The 18754-nt window shown below is 39.4% G+C and overlaps 1 protein-coding gene across 3 annotated transcripts; it reads right to left on the bottom strand.

The window, feature by feature from the left end:
* Positions 1–1384: 1384 nt before the first annotated feature.
* FAM174A (family with sequence similarity 174 member A) lies at positions 1385–18333 on the bottom strand. Of its 3 annotated transcripts, XR_009820853.1 has the most exons (5): positions 17992–18333; positions 8577–8717; positions 8357–8470; positions 3587–3618; positions 1385–1850 (listed from the first exon to the last, which is right to left on the bottom strand). XR_009820853.1 is itself a non-coding variant. In XM_062018259.1 (4 exons), exons 1-4 carry the CDS (start codon positions 18267–18269, stop codon positions 1819–1821), a joined length of 483 nt encoding a protein of 160 aa, XP_061874243.1. In that variant the 5' UTR covers positions 18270–18333; the 3' UTR covers positions 1385–1818. The 3 variants fall into 3 exon arrangements, 2 of the variants coding, with proteins under 2 accessions (XP_061874243.1, XP_061874244.1); XM_062018259.1 differs by lacking the exon at positions 8357–8470; XM_062018260.1 differs by lacking the exons at positions 3587–3618; positions 8357–8470.
* Between the last annotated feature and the right edge of the window lie 421 nt (positions 18334–18754).

Below are 18754 nucleotides of genomic sequence, written 5' to 3' on the forward strand. Positions count from 1 at the left end.
GCACAGCTTCAAGGGTGTGAGTGAGTAGCTGTGTGGTGTTTGGTTGCTGAGGGGGGTTAAACCATGATGTAAGAAAAAAACGTTTTTATTTCAGAAGTTTGTAAAATTCAGAAAATGAACTGAATGCAAATTGCAAAAGTTACACAGGTGCCTCCAATCACTAAGTTAATACCTAACACTTCAGACCAACCTCTTCCATCTCATAAGGGGGAAAACCATGCCAAAGGGGAAATGTTATTTTGACAGCTGTGACTATCAGATGAAAGCTCAAACATGCATACTGCACTCAGCCAAGATACATAAATGATTAAGGCTAAGTGTTGCTTCAGCAGGAAATGGCACTTGTAATGACTGTTGTCTGAGAACTGAATCTACACAGCATAAAACAGCATTTCACAAATACATGATCCAAACAAACAGTTTGATTTGGATAACAAATAGGCAATTTTATGAAACAGGCAAATGGTTCCTTTCCAGAATGAAATGTATTACATTACCTATACCATAAGAGTAGCAGGAAAGAAACAGAGGGTGCTTTGTTTAAACAAGACTGAGGGGGAATATAATGATCTTAAAATACATGGAGATCTGCAATAGTATGAAGCACTTTATACCATTCATCATAGCTTAAGTCTAACAGTCTTAAAATCACTAAAAATGAGACTTAGATTACACATCAGGAAAAACAAAATTATAAACCAATCTGCTAGAAAGGACAGTTAGGCTTTGAACTAGATTTCTCAACTTACTTGAATAATTTTAATACCTGAAGGCCTAAGACTAGCTTTCAGAAATTTTGCAACAATGTTTATGTATTTGCTCCAGCTGTGATTAGTTGCTTAATATGTATCTTCAGAAAACTATGTTCTCTGTGTTTAGAAAGATCAGAGGCCTTTAGATTCTACCAGAGCACAGAATAAGAACACCTGTGTTTGGTCTGAATAGAAATCCACCTAGTCACACATCTTTTCTTGGACAGTGCCCAGGGCAGGTTCAAGAGAACAAGATCAGTGCAAACATACTGCACTTCCCCTGGAGAATCTCCAAGTTTCAAAATATTGTATGGCATTATAGGCTTTTGAATGAAGTAATTTCCTGCAGATGTCTGTGCTAGTCTAAAATCCATAAAACTAGGAGCTTAATTAAGATTCTTCAACAGAGGTTTAAGATAGAACTCACAAAAAAATGACTCAGTAGTTGTAATCAGTAGTTTTAACAGCAAAAAGAAATTGCAACACAGAGTTTTACAATATGCTATCAACAGTCCTAAAGTTATAGTATTGAAGTATCACTCCAAATGCTAGGAACACTGTCAACAGTTGTTTGTTCAAAGTTTACATAAAACATACTAATTCTGTTAAAAAGAAGGTCTTAACACAAAAGGTAGTTGTTTGGCTTTTTATTTGTAAACAAAAAAGCATCTCCTGAACTAAAATAAAGTTCTAACAATTCTGAGGAGTCCACAGAGGCTACGTTCACTTACAATTTCATATCAGCTAAAAATGTGTTAACATTCCAGGTTACTGTAGAAAAAATATATACCACACTCATGGCGTACAAGATTTGTAGCAAGCAAAAAATGCCCTGTTTTAAAAGCAATCTGCCTTCCACATAGGTTTTCAATTTCGTGCACTCTCTCTTTGTAGGCTTTACATTTAGAATCTTCTATATACAAAAAGGTACAACAAGTTGGTACAGTGTTTATTGCAAAAAGTTACAGATGTCATAATATACACAGATTAAATAAGTCCCCCCAACTTGCATACCCTTTTGCTTCTCATTCCTCCCATGACGCAGTCTCCATCTCTGGTTCTAAGATTAAGTTTTTTCATTGAAAGGCACGTACTTCTCTACAACAGAAGAAACAGTTGCATTAATCTGAAATGCCCTGTTTCAAGGGGAACTTTAGCCTACACATTTCAAGATCGAATATCACAAAAAACATAGATATATAGCATTTTATTATTAAATTTCCCTACAAAAATCTCATAGTTACGATATTACTGTGAAGCAAAATGCCATAAAACTCCATTCATTTTAACCTCTCGAGGCTCATGAGTTCCTCTTCAAACTTCATTAACTCTTAAGAGCATTCCATAACTGCAATGTTACAAAACTATTAAGTACTTCTCCTTGTGCCTTGCAGTGTAGTGATTAGTTTGTGTATAAAGTGATTTAAAGAGGATTGTAAATTATTAGTGTGATATACCTTTGAGAAACAAAGACCTGGTATTAGGATACTGTATTTCTCTGAACATGTAAGTAAAGTTGCATAATGAAAAAACAAAGGTTCAAATTTCAAGCTTTGACAATTAATAGTATGGCATTGAAGAAAATGGATAAAATAACCCATTCAGATAAACTGCCCCAAACTGAAGAGATATAGAGGCTGGCTACATGGTTGATAGGTGACAGTGGGAGTACGCTGAGATTGTATCTATGTTCCAAGAGAATCTGTGTTACAGCAGAGGGCACTGTGGACTTTTTTCACATAGCTTTGAAAGAAAATATCAACACTTGAACTAACACTGCTGTCCTAATTTTAGGAAAGAAGACAGATTCCCTGTCTAGCCTTTGAAAGGCTCAAATACACTTGGCAGATAACCCAAAACAATTCTATAGAGATTTCTAATATATGCATACAGTGCTGTGGCATCGCAGAGTGGATGCTACTTCAGTCTATTAAAAGGTCATAAAGAAGGAAAAGAACTATTTTCTATATAAGACAATGCTTCTATAACTTGTTCTCCATTACAAATGCATACGAAGCCATCAGAACATTCAGATTACAATTTCTTATAATCACATTTAGTTTTTTAGTGACTTCTGAGTTATGAGGATAAGAAACTTCTGAACTGAATAAGCTGATAATTGACTGTAGTTAATCAAAACTGTAACTGTCATTTACTTTACAAAGGACTAAACTAAAGGCCCCTCTTCCTTGTTCCCCAATTAGTTGCTCCAAGTCTGACTGGATATATATGCGGCTTAAAAAGCAACCAACCACAGCTCTGAATTACTCAAATGTCAGGACAAAGTGTAATGACATCTCTTGGGAATATCTGAGTATCATCATCAGTTTATTTTCAGCAACTCTGACAACTCACGTATTTAGTACTCCCTTTGGTCATTCTTGGTTAAGTAGTAACATAAAGACTGATTACTAAGCTTCAGTGTTGATGCAAAAGGCTTAATAGACACAAAGGGAAACAAATTAACTGAAAAAAAAGCACATTCCCAATTACAGATTTTTAAGTCCTGTACATCAGTTTTCAAACTTCCCTCCCAGCAATGCCATTGCTTTGCAAGTTTGGACCGTATTTTATCCAGCTGTTCTTTTAAAATTTTGAGAGCTCTCCCACCATGGAAAACAAAGCAACATCTCAATATTTATAAATGACGTATATTCACATGATTTTACTTTTCCCTCTTTGCCTTAGAGTTTTAAGAATGTGCCTCTTCAGACTGAAAGACAGTCAACAAGCAGGTATACACTCCAGCATCTCCCTAGTGTGTTTGTGTACCAAAAAGAGAAAAGTAAAACAAAAATACAGACATCAGTATAAATCACACTTCCTTTACTTACTGTTCTCACTTTCATTTTCATCCTTATGCATCCTGTCAGGGACAAGAATGAAACAACTGAAGTATCTAAACCAAATACGACCACTATCTGCTTTACATGCTTGGGTATGACTATGATTGCAAAATGCTTTTGCCTTAAAGTACTGTGAATATTAAATACTCCTACAATGAAATACTTGAACAAAAATTATTTATCCCTGAAAGTGTTTAGAAACTTAGAAGGGAAAAAAAATTAATCAGAAATTTAGCCTCTGAAAAACTTAAAAATTTTAGTTAACTTTCCCTCTAACATTTTCATTGCTTCTATTTTAAGGTACACAAGAAGTTTAAAGACACAACCACATTGACACTTTGGGTTAGTTTTGTCATTTCAGACTTCAAAAATATTATCTTGTTTATCTTAATACACAGTAATATTCAAGCTAGAAATTTTATTTACCTGTAGAATGAGAGTTAAACAGCAACCTACTAACATAAAAGACACAGGCTGCTATGTTAATATCTGGAAAGCTCAATAAAATCCCCCCAAAATGTCTAAAATAGGTAAATTTTAGTTATTATATGCAGTCAAAAATCACCATACTTATCTACATGCACAAGACAAGTATAGTTTAATACTGCTTCTTAAAGTGGTACTTCCAGATGGTAGAGTTCAAGATCCTGTGTGGAAGAGGCAGGACACAAAGCAGGACTGTGACCCTGGATTTCAGGCAAGCTGACTTTGGCCTCTTCTAAGACCTACTTGGATGGATCACAGGGACTATGATTCTAGCCGGTAGAAGTGAGAGTTGGTCAATGTTCAAGCACCACTGTTGGGGCCTGGGCTATAATGAATGTTATGGAGTCAGTCAGAAACGAAGAAAGTCTGCAGTTTGTCTTTGAATTGCCTTCTACAGCAAAAAAGGACAGAAAAGAATGCCTATGTGATAGCAAGCTTGAGCAAGGGGAAAACAGCAGATTGTAACAGAAACAAGGTCAAAGCAAGAAGATAGGACAGGACATTAAACAGGACATTGTTAGAAGTCTGAATAAAGCATTCAATTTAGCATTATATGACTGTACTAGACTAATAAATTGTAACATATGTAACTAACAATACTATAAAGTTAACTAAATGTAAGGTAAGCATAACCATAGTGTGAGAGAAAACTAACTGAAGGTCGAACAGATGGGGTGATATTTTAGACACAATAAGGCTGATGTTTTAGGCACAATAAGGATGGGGTTTTTACACAATGAGGTTGGTGTTTAAGTTGTTACAAAAATGAAACTTTGAGGCCTTATGCATAGCACGTGATGCTTAGGATTAACTTTCTGACATGAACTGTAGCACGTACACAGCATTTGGAAAATGTATGTAAGTGATGATTATGTGACAATAAATTGGAGCTGATGCACATCATACTGGTGTCTGGTCACTCCCGTGACCAGAAGAACAACCCCTGCACAAAGTAAAAGGAACCCTGCACATCACTTCCTCTAAATCCAGGATTAGTGAGTCCCAACATGTAAGAAAGAAGGAAAAAGAGGTAGCGGGCCTCCATGGATGAGCAAGGATCTGCTGGGACAACTCAGGCAGAAAGCAGTGATCTATGAGAGGTGGAAACAGGGGCTGGCTTGGCATACAGGGGTGCAACTAGGAAGGCTAGATAGAGCCCTTCTAGAATTAAATTCAGCCAGGGAAGTTAAGGACAGCAATAAGGCATTTTTCAAGTACATCAGCAGCAGAAGGATGGCGAGGGGTAATGTGGGCCCACTGCTAAACGTAGAGGGTGCCCTGGTGACTTGAGGATGCAGAGAAAGCTGAAGTACTGAATGACTTTTTTGCTTCAGTCTTTATGGCCAAGGCCAGCCCTTGGGAAGCCCAGTCCAGCAAGGATAACAGGATGGCCAGGACAGCAGAGGACTTGCCCTAGGTGGAGGAGGTTAAAGACTTTTTGGCCAAACTTAAGGCTCATAATAAGTCAATGGGTCCTGATAGGATGCATCCTAGAGTGCCGAGGGAGCTGGCTGATGTGATTGCTAAGCCTCTCTCCATCATTTTTGAACAATCATGGAGGACAGGAGAGGTGCCTGAAGACTGCAGAAAGGCCAATGTCACTCCAGTCTTCAAAAAGAGCAGGAAGGACGACCCAGGAAACTACAGACTGGTCAGCCTCACCTCCATCCCTGGAAAGGTGATGGAACAACTCATCCTGAATGTTGTAACTAAACATATGAAGGAAAAGGTGGTTATGAGGGGGAGTCAACATGGATTCACCACGGGGAAATCCTGTTTGACTAAACTGATAGCCTTCTATGAGTGCATAACCAGCTGGCTAGATGAGGGAAAAGCAGTGGATGTCATCTACCTTGACTTCAAGGAAGGCTTTTGGCACTATCTCCCATAACATCCTCATCAGAAAGTTCAGGCAGTGTGGCTTGGATGAGTGGACAGTGAGGTGGATCGAAAGCTGGCTGAATGACAGAGCCCAGAGGGTGGTGAACAACGGCACAGAATTGAGTTGGAGGCCTGTGGCCAGTGGAGTTCCACAGGGATTGGTTCTGAGGCCAGTTTGTTCAACATCTTCATCAACGACCTGGATGAGGGGACACAGTGTACCCTCAGCAAGTTGGCTGATGACACCAAACTGGGAGGACTGGCTGATTCCCCAGAAGGCTGTGCTGCCATTCAGCGAGATCTCGACCAGCTTGCAGAGAGAAACCTCATGAGGTTCAGCAAGGACAAGTGCAGAGTCCTGCATCTGGGAAGGAACAACCCCATGCACCAGTCCAGGCTGGGGGTCAAACTGCTGGAGAGTAGCTCTGCAGAGAGAGATCTGGGAGTCTTGATTGATAATAAACTGAACATGAGCCAGCAATGTGCTCTCGTGGCCAAGAAGGCCAATGGCATCCTGGGATGAATCAAGAAGAGTGTGGCCAGCAGGTCAAGGGAGGTTCTTCTCCCTCTCTACTCTGCCCTGGTGAGGCCTCATCTGGAGTCCTCTGTCCAGTTCTGGGCTCCTCAGCTCAAGAGGGACAGAGAACTTCTGGAGAGAGTCCAGCACAGGGCCACCAAGATGATCAGGGGACTGGAGCATGTTTCATACGAGGAAAGGCGGTAGGAACTGGGACTGTTTAGTCTAGAAAAGAGAAGACTGAGGGGGATCTTATTAATATTTACAAATATCTAAGTGGTGGGTGTCAGGAGGTTGGGACATCCCTTTTTTCTATAGTAGCTAGCAACAGAACTATGTGTAATGGGATGAAGCTGGAACACAGAAAGTTCCACTTAAACATAAGAAAAAACTATTTTACTGTGAGGGTGATGGAGCAGTGGCACAGGCTGCCCAGAGGGGTTGTGGAGTCTCCTTCCATGGAAGTTTTCAAGACCCACCTGGACATGTTCCTATGTAACTTGATCTAGGTTGACCTTCTTCTGCAGGGGGGTTGGACTAGATGATCTCTAAAGGTCCCTTCCAACCCCTACCACTCTATGATTCTAAACACACCTCCTCTGCAAAAGAAGACTCAGTACATACACCTGTTTAACATATTAATACTACTGTCTCTTTATTTAAGATAGTACTCTTAAGACATAATCATGTCCTTGAAGTGTAACATCAAATAAAGGCACGCTTTATCTCTAAATAAGCATACAAGAGTGTGAAGTAACCCTCATAAGATGAATACAATAATACTGTTCTTTATTGTGTAATACCATTTCTTACCACTGCCTAGTCATATTATCATATTAATTCCTACTAAAAAACTCACTTGATAACTCTGTAAATAAATGTATATGAGGACTATCGTGTCAACTGTTCATCAAACACTTTTGAAGTCTAATAAGTATGCTGAGCTACAAGAGATGCTAAAAGATCTAAGAAAGACATTGAAGGACTTTCTGGATATAATAGTTGTTTCTGGTAACAACTACCTATTACCTGATGGGTATAATTTATACCAGAACAAGACTAGTTATATGGAGTAATTGTAAGTGCCACATGACTCTAATGACAGGAACAGTAAATTAAGTTATTCCAACTAATTTCTTCTAATGTATGGGGGAGAAAAAATGGAAAGAGTGACTTATGATAAAAATTTCGTCTGCAAGATTCTCCTTAAGGAGACAATATAAAAAATTACTGAATATTTCACTTCAAGTGCCAGAACTCCATTCAAAATTGTTTCCTGGTAAACAGTGGAACATTTGACTTATTACTCCAGTATTTTATTTCATTTGAAACATCATGTATTGCATTTGTTGAATTGTTTTGCTTGAGACTTTAATTCAGTTTCACATTAAACAATGTTGAATCAATTGATAGCTATGACTGGCAGAATTAAGCATTTTACCTCTTCTGATGCTTGACAGTAGTCCTCACTATGACAATTCTACCAATTTTTTACTGTCTTTGCATGTGCAGTGTGATGGCATTATTTAGTATGGGAAACTTTTTTTTGAAGTCTGAATTGCAAAAGTTTAAGTTTGAACTGAACTTCATGTAAGGACAAAAAGGAAATACAACAAATTTTTCCTGTATCTACATAGTTTCAAAGAGTAACTTAAGAATATGAACCTTCCCATGCAGCAGCACCAAAATTAAAACATAGTGCAGGACCATTATCAACTTGAGCAAGGAAATAGTTCTCATAGGAGGGAATACACAGGAAAAATTGAAGACCATCCAAAATAAAGGGGAAAAAAAACCCAGAAACGTAAAATTTAGTTTTTTACTTTAACATAACCTGCAATAATGACACCGTATTTGTAATAAAAATATCTTACCTTCCTCTCCATTTCTCTGGAACTCATATGTTGAAGACAAATGGTTTTTATCTTCTTGCCCACTAAATTCTTGCCCATTTAAAATTCAAGTGATCTTGACATCCCTTCTCCCAACTACACACATATGAAACACAGCAGTGAGCTTTCTCAGTGAAACTGCTTATCATCCGTACTCCTCCACTTCTATTGCAAGAAGTACATTCAACTTCTACATACAAACCTTCGAGGATGATTGGCATCAAATAGAGTTGTATCATCATCATCATCATCATCATCTTGCTCTAATGGGGTCAGCTCCACGTTTTCTACGTTTGTATCCAAAACTCCGTATCTTCGGGTTTTCCTGTTTGGCCTTCTGAGTCTGAAATGTATTTTAAAATATTTAAATTCCATACACTCTTCCTTACTTCCCATGCCAACAGTGCAAGAAAAATGTATCTTAAAATACAGCTATATTGATACTTACCATGAATTTTAAACAACTTGGATAATGTAAAGTGTACATACTTAAAAGTTCTATGGAATTCAGAGGCCAAGTAACTCTAAGTGTCAAGAGTTTAACCAAAATTATTAAGGTCAATAAGAAAATAATCTGTAGTTCTGCAATATATTACTATAGTCAATAAAAAAGCCTATACAGGCACTTGGTAGCTAAATGCAAATGTCAAGTAAAAAGACATGCAAAAGCATGTTTCTAGCAGGTCCTATAATAAGAAAAACAAATTGTCTTGTTAGATATTCTTTCTATGTTTTACGGACCTCTATAAAACAGCAGATAAAACCAGGGAGACGCTCAAAACCATAAGAGAAATGTAATCCCGGTCATGGGTGACAATGAAACTTTTTATTATCATTTGTGAAGTCTTTTAGAGCTATAAAGTTAAAGACAATGTTTATAGTTACTCTTTGGAATAAGAGAGAATTTGTAGAGTTAGTGTCTTGTAACGCCCACAAAACTCAGAAGAAAGAGTTAGGGATTCACATTTAGGATTAAATGCACATCACAGATAACTAACCATTTGTATCTACTTTTCTCACTTTCTGGGGGTTCCCTGCATGTCCATGAGTCCCATGTAAATCACACTCAATGAACCATTCCCTTTGGCTTTGCAGAACCACTCCTATACATATTGGAACATGCTTTGCTGAAGTCTTTGAGGATCAGATCACTAGCTACTCAGATAACACTAGGCATCTCTACAAAATGATGATGGAGTCACTTTAAGCTACTGTATACTAGCAAACACCAGCTACATGAGAACTACTGGACTTACAAAAGAATATGCTTTCTATGCATATAGTGCTAAGGTAACAGCAGTCCTTTCTTCTGGAAACTCCAAAATTTACACACAAAGTTCCTAGGAAAGATGTTTACAACATTTAAGAACTTCAATACAAGGTATTTCAGAACTACTAATAAAAAGAATTATTTATGTGTAACATATTATGCTACTATAGTATGTACTATCATACTATGCAGATAGATACTATTATTATACATAATCACCTCTCTGGCCCACACTGAGGCACCACTTTGTAAGATATATCAAATACAATATTGAGACTCCCAGCTTCAAATTTTGTCCTGAACTCTGGTATGCTTCAATTTTTTTTTTTAAATATGCTTCTTGGAAAAGCATTCACCTTTTCACACCAGGGCAACTTTGAAAGAATATAGAGCAGCATCCAGTCTTGTTTTAGACTATACTCCAGTAAATTAGAACTCCTTTTGGAATTGAGAAGCAAATATAATTTGGTAAGATGGGAAGGGTATAAAACACATATCTTTCTTCAAATACTACAAAAAGAAGTATGATCATTTCCTCCACCCTAAACTATGATTTGAAACAGGAGCAACTTAGGGGTATATTTATTGTTTAAAGCTAAGGCTAACAACAATGATGAAAATTTCACCTTTCGGTTCAAGACAAAGTTCATTCTATTTTCTTCCTTCATTTCATGTGGCCTTTAGTTCTCTACACAAAAAGAAGTTGTATACTTCAAAGTGCCAAGCAAAAGAAAATTCTAAAACTTCAAGATGAAAGCATGATGAAAAATATGGTTATTTCATATAAACTTTTGGTTTGTTTTTACTAAGGTAGAAGCTAAGCAGTTGGCACTAGGGCAAGCATGTTGATATTCTTACAGACTATAAAATATTTTGAACACAAACAAAACAAGAAATGTAGAAGCATTCGTGTTATTTGTATAGTCAATATTTCTGTCAATCACATTACATACTTTATTTTTTTACTTAAAAGAGTAAAAAAGGACAGTGAGTCGCTATTGTGAGTCTAGAAAAATCTAAGGCATAGCAAAAGTCTAGACTACAGATAATGCAAAAAAATCTTAATTACAAGGTTGGTACCAAATCCTAGATTCAAACGAATGCTGTTGAAAAAGGGACAAAATAATTACTTGTGATAGGAAAACTTTCTCTATTGGTCAAAAGACTGCCACTAAAGAATACTGGAGATCCTTATGTAACATGTGACACTAGAGTAGTGTTATGGAATGTTAAGAAACACAAACCTTAAATCTTTTACCCTATAACTGTTCAGAGAAAACCTAGGACAAGATTCTAATTTCATTTGAATCAGTAGCACACTCTATGCTTCTCATGAACTTCACAGGGATTATTTTTGTCTTTGTATTTACTACAGATACCTTGGGGTTTAATAAGATAGCATTATAATGATAATTTAAAAGTACATAAAAAGTTAATATTTCTACGTGCTCAGTTCCAATCCTTCCTAAAAAAAAATCCCCAAAGACTAATAGCAGTAGAGGAATCTACAAGTAAATATGAACAGATACTATCTGACTAACACCAGAGACAGTAAATACAATAGATTGTAAATCTAGAGAGGAGTTAGGTAAGAAAAACTAAGAAATGCTGGTGTGAAAACCAACCCAAACTGGCATAAATTACGTTAAGAAAATAAGAATAAAAGCAAAACAGAAGATCAAGTTTAAAGAACATGCAGTGTCTAAAGGAACATAAAACTGCAAGGGACTTAGAAGGATAGTAAGAGCTAAAAACCCCACAGAGTAAGCTAAAATATAGTCACCATCTTCCATGTTGACATAATACCAAAACTGCTGACAGAAATCTCAAAATCTCAGTTATATCAGATAGTTAAATGTTAACTTAGATCTCAAAGATCTCTTGTATAAAAAGGTATTCTCAGTTATAAATCTATAAGATTTTTGGATGCTCATCTGGTGTATTAAATACAAATCTCTTCTGAACACACCTGCACTAATCAGGGGAAGAATAAAAAGCAAAAAGCAACAGGGCAAGGTACCTTTACCTGAAAGAATTTTCATTTTTGCACAAAATCTAGACAACTCATATATTTAATTTTGTCTGTCAATATGACAACAGTGTATCCTGAGAAGCTATGGTATTTCAGTCTCAAGCACTACTTCAGTTAGAAGAGGAAAAATTTTTTTCAACCAACAAGGCAGTTGAAACAATTCTTTCCTGAATCTGATAACAACTAGAAGGGTCACAGCAATATTTGTCCTTAACTCCTTCTCAAAAATTAATTTAGCAAAATTGTTTAATTTTTTTTCCAAGGACATATCCATGGATAATGGCCCTTTATAAACTGATGTAACTTAAGCAGCCCCCAAATAACATTCACCTTCTTTTAGGAAAATCCTGAACAAAAGAAATCTAAATGTAGCCCTGAAACAACTTACTTTGTCCTTAGACCGTACAAAACAGAAAAAAAAATAGAAAACATATTTCTGAGGTTTTTTTCTTGAATGAAAGGGCTTTTCAATACTAACAATGACACGGAGAATCATAGAGTCACAGAATCATTACAGCTGGAAAAGATCTTTATGATCATCAGCACCAAACACTAACTTCACACTGACAAGTCCAACAGCAAACCACATTCCTCAGCACCTCATCTATTGCATCTTTTAAATATCTCTAGGCATGGTGACTCCACCACCTCCCTGGGCAGCCCATTCCAATGCTTAACAGCTCTCTTAGTAAAAATAGTCTTCCTAATGTGTGGTTGGACTAGATGATTTTCTAAAGGTCCCTTTCAACCCTACCATTCTGATTCTATGATAATGTCTTCCTAAATCTCAACTTGAGCCCATTTCCTCGTGTCCTATCATTCACTACTGGAGAGAAGAGACCAACCCCCACCACACTACAACCCCCTTTTCAGGTAGTTGTGGGGAGTGATCATGTCTCCTCTCTCCAAGCTAAACAACCCCAGCTCACTCAACTGGTCCTCACAAGACTTGCTCTCCAGACCCTTCACCAGCTTTGTTGCCCATCTCTGGACACTCGTAGACCTCAAGGTCCTTCTTGTAGTGAGTGGACCAGAACTGGACACAGCATTCAAGGTGTGGCTTCACCTGGGCAGATTACAGGGGAACAATAACCTCCTTGGCCCTGCTGGTCACAGTATTTCTGATACAAGCCAGGATGCCATTAGCCTTCTTGGCCACTTAGGTACACTGCTGGCTCATATTCAGCCAGCTTCCAGTTAACAACCCCAGGTCCTTTTCTGCAAGACAGCTTTCCAAGCTCATCTGTCCCAACCCTGCAGCATTGCCTTGGGTTATTGTGGCCTAAGTGCAGGACCCAGCACTTGGCCTTGTTAAACCTCATACAATTGGCCTTGGCCCATCAATCCAACCTGTCCAGATCCCTCTGAGAAGCCTTCCTGTCCTCAAGCACATCTACGCATCTGCCCAGCTTCGTGTCATCAGCAAACTTACTAAGGGTACACTGGATTCCCTCATACAAATCACTAATAAAAATGTTAAACATAACAGACCCCAATACCGAGCCCTGGGGACACCCTTGGTGATCAGCCACCAGCTGGATTTAACTCCAGGTTAGCCAGTCCTGTTCTTAAATGCTCTCCAGAAAGTTCAAGACTTCCTCATTCTGCTGTCATATGATTCCACTCTATGCAAATTCAAAAAATATAAATTAAAAGTCTGGAATAAATATATATTGCAAAACAAATGAGATTTTATTCTAGACGCATAATCAGTGATGCCTTTTCTTAAAACAAGGACAAATACAGCAACATTGGTCTAACAGAATTATTTATATTTTAATAAAAGATTGACCAGGACTGACCAGATAGACTATCTATCATGCTTACATACGTCATATATGGCATATTCATTGCCAGCTACAAGCTTAACACAGAAACCTCTCTAAATGCTAAAAAGAAATTTTAGCACAAAACAGCATTTTCCTGTAGTCATTTCCATCTATATGAGAGAAAATAAGCTCTATTATACTATCATAATTTAACAGAATCACAAAATGGTAGGGGTTGGAAGGAATCTCTAGAGATCATCTAGTCCAACTCCCCCACTAAAGAATATTCACCTTGACCAAGTTATGCAGGAATATATCCAAATAGGTCTCGAAAACCTTCAGAGAAAACCTAACTCTGTATCTTAAACACCTATTCGAAAGTTGTCTGGCTTTGGAACTAATTGTTGCAGATACAAGATTATTTTAGTCAATAATCTAACACCATACTAACTTGTTAAGCACTTGCTAATAATTTAATTAATTAGCTAAGCACTTGCAAATAGTTTAAACACCTAATGATTAAGTAAGTACTCTTTTAAATTGTAAAAACCACCACAGTTGCAAAAAAGTGGTCTTTCTTCGTTTTCTTCAGTGTTTGCCAGATGGCCCTTCATGGTCTGGTTCCTGTCACAGTGACAGGACTTTTACCAGTGATGTGTGGCAAACTATGAAACAAGTGGTTAATACAATAACCATTGTTAGTTTAGTTTTTCTATAACTATTGATTTATACTTCATATAATCACAAGATACCTGGCACAGGTGTTTAAAAAAAAACTTGCCTGTTGCCAAGGCAGGTGGACGGGACAAGTGGACTGATATCTTTCTGTTAGTGTTTAGCCAATCACTATGATACTGAGAAATTTTATAGTAGTTAGGAAACAATCAAAATAAAGGGCAAATTAAAAGATGGACATTGCATGCATTTTGTGGACAAACGTAGTTCTTTGTTTAAAATGTCTAAAAACCTTGAAAATTTTAACTAACACCAGAGCACAATTGGAGGAGATATCCTCTGTGTTCCCCAGCACTGCATAACAAAGTGCCTGCTTCTCTGCATACCTGTGTAGATAAGTTCATTCGGATTGCGGATCTGTCAACATAATGAGCAAGAAAATTAAGAATTTCACATTTGAGAAGGCAGATATTGGCCCATAAGTAACTCTGAGGTGATGAAAGAATTGCAGTTTCCTTGGCACATGCTTTTCAGAATCCTCTACAGGGTGATCAGGAGAGTTGCAGCGTTTACTAACAGTAAAAAACTTCTAGGAGAAAGACTTAAAGTCCTAAAGACTTAAAGACTTAAAAAGACAGAGTGATTAGCAATCCTACTTCAAATCTCCTTCACCAGGAGGAGGGGTGCAAGCAGATCAACCTTTATATTCAAGGGGTTTGAAAAACAAGTCCCTATACAAAGTTGGGATTGTACTATTTTTTTTTTCCCTAACAGAAATTGTATCATCAGCATTACCATTTGAGAAGGTCGATGGAAAACCATTGCCAAACAAAATCTCCTACATGGAGAGAAGTTAAATGCTAGGCACACTATTAAAGTTGCAACTGCTTGTACAAGATTTTATTGAAAATATATTTTCAGAGGACAATCTTCCAAGAAAAGTCATGTGCTTCAGAAAAAAAAGTCATACCTTTATCAGAATGGATAAAACTGATAAAGGAAGAAACCACTACTTTCCTGAATCAGGCAAAACTTTGGCTAAAGGCACTTCAGGACATAGATTTTCCAGGTAAATACCAGAACTCAACAAATATTATTTTTTATTTTAAAATTACAGATCTTTCCACAGAATAAGTTGAAGGGTGTGTATATATTAAGTTAGAATAGAATGGTTTAGTTGGAAGGAACTTACAGCAACCACCTAGTCCAACTGCCTGACCAATCCCGGGCTGACAGAGCATGTTATGCAGTGCATTGTCCAAATACCTTTTAAACACTGACAAACCTGGGGTATTGACCACCCCTCTAGGAAGCCTGTGCCAATGTCTGATCATCCTGTTAGTGAAAAAAACCTTCTCAATGTCCAGTCTAAACATCCCCCGATGCAACTTTGAACCACTCCCATATGTCCTGTTACTGTATTCCAGGAAGAAGAGCTCAGCACCTCCCTCCCCATCTCCTTTCCTCAGGAAGCTGTAGTGAGCAATGAGGTCACTCCTCAGTCTCCTCTTCTCCAAACTAGACAAACCCACAGTCCTCAGCCCCTCCTCACAGGACACACCTTCCAGCCTTGCCACCATCAAGGCAGCTATCTTCTACATGAATTCAAATATTCAAATATTTTTAACACTGTTTTTAAACTATGAGGCTCAGAACCCACACAGTACTCAAGGTGATGCCGCATCAATGCTGAAAATAGTGAAGTAATCACCTCTTTTGACTGGTTGCTATGCTGTGTTTGCTCTCTTGGCTGACAGGGCACACTACAGACTCATATTGAGCCTGCTGTTATCCAGCAGGCCCAGTCTGCTTTCTGTAGGGCTGCTCTTCAGCCACTTCTCTTCCACTCATACTTAAGCCTGGTGTTACTCTGTCCTTGGTGTGAATACAGCATTCATACATTTTAACTTTCATCCCCTTAATTGTTTCCCAATAATCCAGCCTATCTAGATCTCTCTATAAGGCATGTCAACAGCACTTCGCAGTTTAGTATCACCATCAAACTTGCTAATGGTGCTCTGAACTCCTGCCTCCTTGATAGAAATCATTGATAAAAGTACAGAACAGGCCCTAAAACTGAATCCCAAGGAACAAAGCAGTGTCTGGCTGTTAGGTAGACGTGGTCCCATTCATTACAATCCTTTGATCCTGCTGTATAGCCAGTTTACCAGCCAGTGCACAGTGAACCTGCCCATTTCACCATTGGACAGATTCTTCAAAAAGGGTGCTGTAAGAGACAGTAGCAAAAGCCTTACTACAATTCAGAAGATTTACATCCATTATCATCCTTTCATCCACTAGAGTGACCTAGTTGAAAGCTTATAAGGCAGCAAATCTTTTATGTCTGATAACAATACATATGATTTTATTCTGAGAAAATTTTTTTCAAAAAGAAACCAGGAGGTTTGTATCTAAACTTTGAATTTCTTATTGCCAACAACACTTCAGCCACAAGTTCAAAATCAAAAGCATATGCTTCATCTATTCTGAATTCCAGAAGCAAGATGAAAAGAAAGATGCAGAAATACAAAATAAAACCATGAGTTTTAACTTTCCTGTTTACAGTAGCACCAAGAAGACAGCATTGGAGTTTCAAATGCAGAACGGTAACCTTCTTATTGACAAAAGCAGAATATCAAATAATTGCCACTTATGCAGAAAATAATGGCAGTAGATGAGAATTTCCTTCTCCAGCTCCAGCGATAAGTGACTTTTAGTTATTTTTCTAGCCTTTCGATAATACTATCCAGAACTCCAAGTCCAACAGGCTCCCGGTAGGAGAAACAGGAACACTCACTGGTAAGTGTCCTTGCTTTTGCACTTGCTTAAAACACTATAACATTTCTTTTAACACAGGATATCAGGATACGCATTCTAAGGAAGGTAAGACTGAAGGATGGTCAAGAGTGATCTGTATGAGTGACAAGCAACACAGATATGTAGTTTACTTGGACTGTATGTCTTGCTAGGTTCTCCATACAGACCATTGTCTTTCAACCACCTTTCTGGAAAAAATGATGAAGGTACTGGACACACTAATCACCAGTATATTTTAAAACAACAAACAGTACATAAAGAACTTGCTGCATAATCAATGTGCTTTATGCATTTGAGCCTCACCCAGAAGGGTTCATAGTTTAAGCATGAGAGACAGCAAGTAAAACTGAAGAAACAAGAAACACAGTCACAAACACTGTTTAATTACCAGTAAAATTACCAGTAATTACCAGTAAAAGCAGGTGGAGGTATACAACCAACAGTTTCAGTAAAAAAAATAAAGACAGATGACTCGTAGTGCAAGGAAGTCGTTTTCAGGGCCTTCTCTAGGAAGCATGAAGTAGAGATGTTTACTGAAAAAGGAAGCACGAAAGAAAGACGCTCACTGACAATGCCGAGAAGACGAATAAATCAGGTAGTTCAGCGAGACAGTAGTTTGCAAGTAAGACAAAAATAACCCCCAGAATGCATAAAATTTAATTCAAGTGGACTGACATGTCAGTCCTTGAAAGTTCATTTGAAGAGAATGAGAGCGCACCAGTACAGGCCCGCCTCCGGCGCCGAGCACTGTCACCGCGCGCGGCGTCCGCCCGCGCCCCTCTCCACCCACAAGCGGCGGGGAGGACGCACCGCCAGTTCGCTGTCGGCCCCCGCCGCAGACAGAGCAGACGGCTCCTACTCACTGGCTCCGGGCCGGGCGCCGAGTGGCTGCGACAGCCAAACCAAGCGGCCGAGCCCGGCGCGGCGCTAGCACGTGTGGGGGCCGGCCTCACCCCCTCGGCCGCCCGCTGCCTCCCAACAGGGGGCCCGGAGAGGCCCACCCCCGCAGCGGCTTCCCTCGGCAGCGCTTGGCCGGCACGGCGCCCACTCTCACCCTACGGTCCGGATCACGAAGTAGACGATGAGGGCAGCGCTGGCCAGCACCAATACGGATAGGGCGCGCTGGGTCATAGGTTGGCCTTGCTTGGGCAGCGCTGACACCTCGGCCAGCCGGTTGCTGCTGCTTCGCGTGGCGGCCCCGCCGGCCACCTCCGCGGGGCGCGGGGAGGTGGTGGCGGCGCTCCGTACGGGAAGGGCCGCCGCCGCAGGCTTTCCGCAAAGGGCAACCAGCAGTAGCCCCGCCAAGAGCCAGAGCAGCGGCGGCAGCCACATACCGCTCTCTTCTGCCCGGTGCGGGCCCGGCCCGGCCCAAACGCGGCCAGAGCCTGCCGCCGGAAGCGGAAGCGCGCGGCAGTGCCATGGCAGCGCGCCAGGCAGCTCGCCCTGGCCCCGGGTGCTGTGATGCCCCGAGGCGCGGCGGAAGGTGGAGCGCGAGTGACTGTGGAGAAGCGGGTTCCTCACGGGTGCCGGGATCGCGCCAGTGATGTAGAGCTTTATACTAACATGTACTAATAAACCTTATACTAACATTGCAATAGTATAAAGCTTATTTTTCAGACAGGACAAAATTCACATACAAGCTGGAAAAGGTCCTGCTCATCTCCTTACACAATACTCCCGGGGTTCTGCAACTTCCTAGACGGCAGAAACCGGTTCTGCGAGGGGCCAAATGATATCTGAAGATCAGGGGTGAGAAAGCCTCAGGACTTATCAGCCCTCATCTCCCAAGGCCCCAAAGACCATCACCAGCCATCACC

The sequence above is a fragment of the Colius striatus genome, chromosome Z, assembly GCF_028858725.1.
Source record: "Colius striatus isolate bColStr4 chromosome Z, bColStr4.1.hap1, whole genome shotgun sequence".
Lineage (NCBI taxonomy): Eukaryota > Metazoa > Chordata > Aves > Coliiformes > Coliidae > Colius > Colius striatus.